The sequence below is a fragment of the Pholcus phalangioides genome, unplaced genomic scaffold (assembly GCF_987345545.1).
Source record: "Pholcus phalangioides strain wild (caught in Gottingen) unplaced genomic scaffold, Ppha-v1.0 ptg000015l_1, whole genome shotgun sequence".
Taxonomy (NCBI): Eukaryota; Metazoa; Arthropoda; class Arachnida; order Araneae; family Pholcidae; genus Pholcus; species Pholcus phalangioides.
The window spans coordinates 73,037,030-73,046,983 of record NW_028301608.1 but is presented as its reverse complement, the minus strand read 5'-3'; the positions used below and the strand labels follow the sequence as shown (position 1 = coordinate 73,046,983).

The window sequence follows — 9,954 nt, the reverse complement described above, 5'->3', positions numbered from 1 at the left end:
TTTCATCATCAACTGAGGTTATTCTGTCTTCTGATGAAATTGTGGAAATTTGTACGTCAGTTGGAGAAATTGCTGGATGTTCTGTCCAACCCGTTACATTACTCTGGAGTTGAAGATGTCCTACAAATGTACCGTTTTGAAGTTGGATGTTTGTCTTATTCCTACACAGAAGACCTTTTTTGGCCTCGAACTCAACAAATAGCCTCAGTGGAGGGAGCCCCGTCACTACCTGGAGCGCATTTGTAGGAGATGTTGTGTACGCCTTCAAAATATACAGGAGACAACCTCTTGGGGTGGAATCAATCCGGCGACCCTGCTCTTCAGTGAGGTGTGCTCCCCAAATGACTGCTCCATACACGATGATTCTTTGAGCAACCGCGAAGTACAGAGTTCTTCTCATTTACATATTAATGCCCCAGTTCTTGCCTGCCGAGCACCAAAGTTTTGGTAGAAGAGCTGTGGGGAATCGGTTAAAGCCGTCCGGATATTACACATATTTTTCCTTGTGGTGGGAAGAGAAGTCAAAGCCGTCTGGAGATGACACTCGGTGTTTTGGTTGAGGTGTCACATGTTGTCGCGTATGTGTATGTCCGTTCCATGCGTATGTAGTGATTTTTGTGATTTGTTTTTGTTTAATAAATAAATTGAATAGATTTTATCATCGTTAATCACTACAACTGGTGACCTATATTGTGAAGAGGACAGGCAACCAAAGGATTTAAGCAGAACAAAATGGCAGATGAAAATGCAACTGGTTCGGCAGAGATCGCCCATGTTTCCGTAAAAGCTCCACCGTTTTGGCGAGCAAATCCGGAGATCTGGTTTAGGAAGATGGAAAGTCAGTTTCTTCTGGCAGGAGTGACAGCCGAGGTGACCAAGTATCATCACATCGTATCTGCCTTGCAACCAGAGGAGCTGTCTGTTGTCGGGGACATTATCACCAGCCCACCCACCGCAACATCTTACGCTACGCTAAAACACCGTTTGTGCACGCAGTATGCGGACTCGGAGGAACAGCGGTTGCGCGACCTAATTTCTGGATTGCAACTGGGTGATCGGAAACCATCACGCCTTCTCCTGGAAATGCGAAGTAAAGCTGGGCAACGGGTGAGTGATGATATTTTGAAGTCTCTTTTCCTCCAGTGGCTGCCTACAAATGTTCAGCAAATACTAGCGATATCCAATGATAGCCTGGATAAATTGGCAGAAATGGCTGATGCCATACTTGCCGCCGCGGAGAGCTCCACTGCAATTCATGCGGTGTCAGCTGAAGCTTCGCAAATGCAGACCATTCTAATGGACATTTCTTCCCGTTTGCAGCGTCTCGAAACGCGTGCTCGATCCCAATCAAGAAATCGCCGAGTATCTCGTCAGCGTTCCAGCAGTCGTGACAGAAATTACCAGCACTGCTGGTACCACTGGCGTTTCAACGGAAAAGCAACCAAATATGTCCAGCCTTGCAGTTTCAACCAGCAGGGAAACTAGTTGGGCCGTCACTCGATACTCAGAGTGACGGCAAACTCGAGTGCTTCCGGCTATATCTGTCTGACCAGTCATCTTCCGTGCAGTTCCTCATAGACACTGGCGCTGATGTATCTGTACTGCCACTACGCAAAGAAGATTCCCGACGTCAGCCAGACTAGCTTCAGTTGTTTGCTGCAAACGGAACTGCCATACACACCTTCGGTCAACGACTGTTAAAACTAGACCTAGGACTTCGTCGTGCATTTCATTGGTCATTCATCGTTGCTGCCGTTTCACGTCCAATCATCGGATCTGACTTTCTGCGGCATTTCGGACTGCTTATAGATGTTCGGCGCGGTCAATTAATCGATCCACTCACTCAGCTTCGTTCACATTGCAAGATTGCTGGTGCGGACGTACCATCCCCAGCAGTGAAATGCATCCGGGACAGTAGTGAATTTCATCGAATTCTCACCGAGTTCCCTGAACTGACAGAGACTGTAGCAACGTTTAATGCTGTTAAGCATGACGTCCAACACTGCATTGAGACCAAAGGCCCGCCAGTTGCATCAAAACCTCGCAGGCTACCACCGGACCAGCTGCGTGCAGCCAAGTGGGAATTCGATCATCTAGTTGCCCAAGGAGTTTGCCGACCATCTCAAAGTTGCTGGGCAAGCCCAAGTACAACGGCGTACCCAAGTGCAACGGCGATTGGAGACCATGCGGCGACTACAGGAGACTGAATGCTGCAACTATCCCTGACAGATATCCCGTTCCGCACATCCAGGACTGTCTCCAGGTGCTAGAGGGGAAACAAATATTCTCCACCCTAGATCTTGCAAAAGCTTTTCATAAAATCCCTGTGAGACAAGAGGATATTCCGAAAACAGCCGTAACAACACCATTCGGGCTGTTCGAATTTCTCTTCATGCCTTTCGGACTGTCGAATGCAGCTGCAACATTCTAGAGGTTCATACATATGGTGTTGCAGGGTTTCACCTTTTGTGTACCGTATTTCGACGATGTTCTCGTGGCATCTACAAGAGCTGAAGAGCACAGGGAACATTTGCGCCTCAACGCTGCTAAATGTGTTCTGGAGCAACCATCAGTTCGATTTTTGGGTCATTTGATCTCTGCAACTGGCGTTGCACCTCTTCCTGAGAAAGTGTCGGTCATCGCTCAATACCCAAAGCCAGACACAGTCAAAGAGCTCCGACGATTTTTGGCCCTCCTCAATTTTTATCGTCGCTTCGTTCCAAAAGCAGCAGAGAAGCAGGCACTCCTGCATAAATTTCTAGCGGGTTCCAAGCGAAACGATAAGAGGAAGATCGTTTGGACCAAAGAAGCCGATGAAGCATTCCTGAAGTCTAAGCGGGATCTGGTAGATGCAACAGCTTTGGCATTTCCAGTGGCAGCAGCATCTTTGGCTATTGTGGTAGATGCTTCCGATATTGCCATGGGCGCAACTTTGCAACAACGTGTGTCAGGATCTTGGCAGCCACTTGGGTTCTACTCCAAGTAGTTATCTCCTGCACAAAAGAATTACAGTGCCTATGATCGAGAGCTGTTGGCAGCTTACTCTGCTATCAAATATTTCAGGCACATGGTTGAAGGCCATTCATTCGTCCTGTACACGGATCAGAAGCCTCTCACATATGCCTTCAGACAGACTACTGACAAATGCTCACCTCGTCAGCTTCGACACTTGGATTTCATTGGCCAGTTTACCACAGACATCCGACACATCAAGGGTGCAGAAAATGTTGTGGCAGATGCATTGTCTCAGATATCCATATCTTCCATAGACACACCATCTCCCACCGACTTCAAACGAATGGCAGAGGAACAACTCAAAGATGAGGGTATTCAGCAACTACTCACCAATCCTTTATCTACTTCCTTGAAAATCCACTCTCTTCCTGTTGATGAATCAAAGCTTCAGCTGTACTGTGACGTCTCTACCGGGCGCATTCGACCACTGGTTCCATCCTCGATGCGTAGGGACATCTTCACTGCCTTGCATGGACTGTCACATCCTGGCGTGAAGGCCTCTGTGAAACTAGTTCAAGAGCGTTTCGTGTGGCCCGCACTGAAGGCTGACGTGACCACTTGGTCACGTACATGCATTAACTGTCAGAAGTCTAAAGTGAGTCGGCATACGAAGAGCCCACATGGGGAATTTTCACCACCTGATGCCAGGTTTGAACATGTCCACATTGATATTGTAGGCCCTTTGCCTCCATCAGAAGGCTACACATATTGCCTCACCTGTGTGGATCGCTTCTCTAAATGACCTGAAGCCTTCCCTATGCCGGATAGCTCTGCTGACACCGTGGCCAAGGTTTTCTATTCTGGATGGGTTGCTCGGTTTGGTTCACCTAACAGAATCACCTCAGATCAAGGTGTCCAGTTTGAGTCCTTTTTGTTCAAGGCTCTAACCAAGTTCTTGGGAACCAATCGCCAGAGGACCACATCATACCATCCACAAGCAAATGGTCAAGTAGAACGGATGAACCAAGTAGAAAATGGTCATCGAGACCTTAAGTCTGCTATCAAGGCTCACGCAACTAACCGCTGGGTAACAGTACTTCCTACGATTCTGTTGGGTTTTCGAGCCGCCTGGAAGGAGGACTTGCAAGCTACAACTGCGGAAATGGTGTATGGTGCACCTACACGGCTGCCAGGAGAGTTTTTCGTACCTAGTCGTCATCACCCAGATCCATCAAGCTTCGTTGATCAGTTGAAGACCACCATGGAAAATTTAAGCCCAAGACAGACTGTTCGCCACGGAAAACATTCTGTTTTTGTCAGCAAGGACCTGCTGTCTTGCTCATATGTTTTCCTCCGCACGGACAGAGTGAAGAAAGGCCTAGAACCTCCGTACGAGGGACCTTACCAAGTACTGTCAAGATCAGAAAAGGTCTTCCAAATACTAATAAAAGTCGACCAGTATCTGTAAGCATAGACAGAGTCAAACCGGCTTACATCTGCGGTGATGACCTGCCCTTCAATGCCCACAAGCCTTCCAACGATCAACAAGAAACAACAACTTCACAGCAAGCAACAACTTCACAGCAAGCAACAACTTCACGGCAAGCAACAACAACTTCACAGCAAGCAACAACTTCACGGCAAGCAACAACAACTTCACGGCAAGCAACAACAACTTCACGGCAAGCAACAACAACTTCACGGCAAGCAACAACAACTTCACAGCAAGCAACCACAAGTTCAAAGCATCAGCAAGCAACAATAACTTCAAAAGATCAACAGACTTCCAGTGACGAGGACCAACCTTTCATGACCACCCGCTCAGGTAGACGGGTCAGATTCAGGTTGCCTTGCAGGTAGTTCTCTCGCTATCGCTGGTGGGGCACTACCTGTGGGGAATCGGTTAAAGCCGTCCGGATATTAAACATATTTTTCCTTGTGGTTGGAAGAGAAGTCAAAGCCGTCTGGAGATGACACTCGGTGTTTTGGTTGAGGTGTCACATGTTGTCGCGTATGTGTATGTCCGTTCCATGCGTATGTAGTGATTTTTGTGATTTGTTTTTGTTTAATAAATAAATTGAATAGATTTTATCATCGTTAATCACTACAGAGCATTAACTTTGTTTGATATTTCTGCTATGTGGCCTTACCAGTTGAGTTGATCGTCAAAAATAACTCCAAGAATTTTAACCTGGGATTTTTTCTTTATGAATTGATCTCCAATCTTAATTGATGGAGGTCGTTTTGACGAGATCCAGAGGAAGGATGTTTTTCCGCTGCTATTTTTAGATCCCTTTGTTGAAGCCAGGTGTTGATGGAATTTAAGGTGATTGTCGCTGTATTGCCCGTTCTTTCCACTGCTGGTCCTGAAACAATCACGATTAAATCATCAGCGTATGCTTGAACCTTTACATTCTTTGGCCAGTTTTGCTGCAAAAGATCATTGATAAAAATGTTCTAAAGTAAAGGTCCAGAACATGACCCCTGAGGACAACCTTTTGTGATTGTATGGAGAACTGGACGCTCAGGTGTATCAATTTGCACTGTGCGATCACTCAGAATACTGGTCATCATGTCAGCTAGGTTTGTAGGAATTGGAAGATTATGAAGTTGAGATGTGATGATATCAAACGCCCCTTGGATATCCAATGTTATGATGGCGATATTATGGCGTTTGGATTTTTGGCAAATTTTTTCGTTTTTAATAGCCATCATCGCCTGCTCAGTGGATGTTCTGTGTCTGAAGCCAAATTGATAAGGGCTGAGTACATTAGATTTGTCCAAATAGTATGAGATGCGTTGACATATAACTTTTTCCAAAAGTTTGCCAATTGTCGACAAAAGGTGGATCGGTCGATATGACGAAGCATATGAAGGATCTCTGTCCTTTTTAAGGAAGAAGAGGACATGACTCTTCTTGAAATGCCGTGGGAAGTATGAGAGCTGGATGCATTTATTGAAGAGAAGAGTGAAGATCGTCGGAAAACGTTTCAACAGAGCCTGAAGGACAACGTTATTAACTGCGTCGATTCCTGGTGCCTTCTTTTTGTTAAGAAATGAAGCTTACCTCCACACCTCTCCGAATGAAATTTCATTCGTATCCGGATAGAAGACGTTTTGGTGAAAATTTTGTCGTGTAGAGTCAGATGAAGAGTCCTGATGATTTTCTGAGTCATTCGGGAAGAAATGTTGAAGTTGAAGTTTTGCCTGTTCCCGTATGGAAAGATTTTGATCCGGTAATACAAAAATTTGTGGAGAAAAAGATGAATGTTTCACCGTGGCCTTATAAAAAGTCCCAAAGGGATCTGTGGCCAAGGTGCAAAATTTTTCCCAGGAGTTTTTCTTATATTTCCGAATGAGCTTTGAGTAAATTGCTCTGTTTCGATGGAAAATTATTCTTAGGACTTCTCTGTTATCATCATTTGCTCTAAGAAACTTCTTTTTGCTAGCTCTTGTTTCCCTTCGGGCTACTTCGAGTTCCTTACACCACCAATTGTCGAAATAATTCTTCCTGGCTCTGGAAAATCGGAGAAATTTGCTCCCCTTGGATGTGATGGTATCGAAAAGACGGTTAGTAGCCAGATCGAGATGGTGTCTATCCTGAGCCTTCCGAATATCCAGTTCGTGAGCTCCAAAATTTTCTTGAAGAGCATCGAGAAATCTTAGGATACGACGACGAGAATTTGAGAATTTTGTAGTGAAGTTCAGAGTTGGGGATTCGTGGATTGAGATTTCTATGAAAAAATGCGGGCTGTGTGTCACATCTTCTTTTCTAACATGCCAATGAATGTTATCCAAGGGTGGGAGGCTGTTTGAGAGGGAGACATCCGGTGCTCCGGTAGCTCCATAATGCTCATATGTGGTTGATTTGTCGTTGTGAAAAATCAGGTGATTTGCTCGGGTGAAATCTAACAAAGTCCAGCCTCGTGCATTAATATTCTTGTATCTCCAGCTCTGGTGGTGGGCGTTTAAATCTGCAGAGATGAAAATCGGGGATGATTTAGCCTTATTGCAGATAAAATTAAGTTCAAGTATTGTATCTTCCAGTTTTTGGGATGGAGAGGAATACGCTGATACGAATGTAACCTCTTCTTTGTGTGTGCTGACTTTGATGGCTACACAGTTGTCCAAGATTGCAAAGACTCCTCCAGTGATGTTTTTGTTCGTCAGCACAATAGCAGCTTTATTATTTCTTGATATCCAATTCTGCCAATGTGCTGGAATTTCACGTAATTTGTTTTTTCCAAGTATAAATATCCCAAGCGTTTTTTGCAGCCTGGAGGGAGAGAAGTGCCATTGCATTTCTGAATTTATTTGCGTTAAATTGAAGTACTTTAAAAACACTGGCCATAAGAAAATTTGAATTGGACTTGTAGAATTGGATGGTAGAATGACGATAGAAATTGAAGTTAGCAAAAATCTTTATTAAGCGTGTATATATTAAATTTCAGTTTGAAATTATTCGCCACTTCGTCTTGAATGGCTTGCAGTGCTATTTGAGATTGACAAAGTATGGATATGCCATTCTTGTGAAGTTTAGTGTTGACAACTTTGTCATCCAAAAACGCGTACCACAATTGTTCCAAAATATCTTCCTGGATTTTTTTATTGTTGAAATACTCTGGTTGAGTGAAGTACGTTTGCAACCAGAGGTCACCAGGCATATATTTCCATTGGTTCGATACAAAACCTTGATCTAATTTCGGTCGTTGTTTCTTAAAAACTGTATGTTGATTTTTTTCCATGTTAAGCTCTCTTGAAGTACGCGATTTCCACTGACTTCCCGAATTAAAGACTCTAGGTTGGGTCGATCGATGAAATTTATTCTGGAAGTTGGTCTTGATACTAAATGAATAGTTTCTCTGTTGATGTTGAGACTGGTTGTACCTTGAAAGCGGTTTTCTCGTTGCTTGTCGGAATTGTTGTCGAGTTATTTTTCTGGCGGACTTTGATGCTACCACAGTCCAAGTTTTATTGAAGAGATCCTCTTCGTCTCGTTCCCGTCGTCGGTAATTGTTAACCACTGTATTTGCCAAATTACCTGGACAATAGTTGGCCATATCAAACATCTTTTTCTGTATGGCTGAAAGAACAGGATTTGTACGTTGAGTTTGCACTGTTTCGTCTGTACGAGGTTGACGATTTACCTTAGGCTGTAGGATAGTCTCTTCCCCCTTTTCTCTATTAGTTGAAATCTCATTAGTTACAATATTGTCTTTCTTCTTCTTAAGTCTCTGAGGAAGAGGTTGTGTGAATATAGCCTGTCGGTTTATCTCCTCACGTTCAGCATCTGAAATTTGAATGTCTTGCATTGCGTTTTTTGACTTGTGTAGGATTGTGTACTCCATCGTCACCTTGGGTGAGATTTCCCTCATCTCACACACAACATCATTGTCGAGGCTGTTTGGAAAAAATGTTGTCTCTTTTGTTTTATCTTTTTTAGTACACAAGCTTGGTATAGAGTCTTTTTCTTTGTCTCTCGTTTGGTTATGTTGATTGTGAACCAGAAAAGTGTTGTTTTGTTGAGCTTCACGACCACTTGAAACATCATTCGTCGTTTGTGTGGCCTGATCCTGATATTGAAAATCCTCGTTGTGTGTTCCAATGGCCCAAATGTTAATTATCTTGAGGATTTTCTCGGCTCTTTTGGGGGGATTACCGGCATAAACTTAACGTCACGTGAACGGTTTGTAGCGAAAATCCGCGTTACCGGGAACTTCCCGGGATGTTTTATTGTACATGTGAACGGGGCTACAGAAAATCAGTTTTATATATGTAGATAGACACACAGACAGAAAATAAATTTTATACATATAGACAAACACACAGACAGACAGAAAATCAATTTTATATATATAGACTTACTTTTGAAAAGAAATATTGGTATTCGCAACTGTGACAATTATTCCCATAGATAGTGACTACTTTCGCAAAGACTGAAGTAAATTCCATTACAGGGATAAAAATCTTGTCTATAGTTAACAACCTCTTTCAACGACTTTCTCAATAGGAGAGAAAGTTCTTGGAAAAGACTGGAAGATTGCATACAAAGAGAGGTTTATAATCTTCTGAGGAAAATCCGAATTATAATTTTCACAACCTGACTTTTCACCCAAAAAACAAATATCTTTATCAGAATAAATTTATATATTAATTAATGTATAAATAATTAAAGTATGAATCTTATCTCGTATTTATTTATTTTTAATTTTTTTTAACTTGTATTACATCATGCAAGTTAAAAAAATTCATATTATTCAAAATTACTTGAAATATCGAAAGTATATTATTTAAATCAGTGATTTTTTAAAAAAAAACCATGGCTTAAATGGCATCATTAATCAAATGGCAATCATAAATCATGGCATCATTAAATGAAGCTGATTTTTAAATCGGGCTACCCTGGTTTTCAGTAAAAAATTTTCATTTCGCTCATCATTAGCATACAAATGAAAAAAAATTAAAAGGCAACTATGGCCTACTTGACAAGATGGAGAGGAAAATAAATTTTAGAGGACGCTAGCCTGAAGAAATGGCGGAGATTATTTCAACAAATGTGAATACGGTTGAAGAAGAAATGATAAATACATAATATTTTTTTAACATGTTGCAGTAAAAAACAAACATATCCATACTTAATCATCCGATATGATTCGAATCAAAGATTCATCCCACGTACACTGGGATGGATCCCTGCCACCCTCCATGAAGAGGGGCTATGCTATATATGTTATGGTGAAAGTGATAAAGAGCTGTTATTATATGAATAATCACCGGCCATTTCGGTAAGTTTGATAAATTTTGCTCATATACCGTGAATCTATCACATTTGTAGGTCATTATGCATAATTGTCAAACCATGGTCAATGCGATAAATGAGTCATCGTTGTGTTTACATTATGTATGTAAGTGAAGCTAACATTACAAGACTAACAATAATTTTTATAAAGTAATATGCTTCAAATATGTTTCTTTAGATTAATTGTCATGGTGAATTGA

The 9,954-nt window shown here is 42.3% G+C and overlaps 1 protein-coding gene across 1 annotated transcript; it reads left to right on the top strand.

The window, feature by feature from the left end:
• Positions 1–732: 732 nt before the first annotated feature.
• LOC149076658 (uncharacterized) lies at positions 733–1,485 on the top strand. Its single transcript, XM_089242283.1, has one exon. The coding sequence runs from the start codon at positions 733–735 to the stop codon at positions 1,483–1,485; it is 753 nt and encodes a 250-aa protein (XP_089098409.1).
• The last annotated feature ends 8,469 nt before the right edge of the window (positions 1,486–9,954 follow it).

Bases quoted from the DNA above. Each gene is read 5' to 3' on its own strand.
- LOC149076658 (XM_089242283.1), top strand. From the start codon at position 733: ATGGCAGATGAAAATGCAACTGGTTCGGCAGAGATCGCCCATGTTTCC.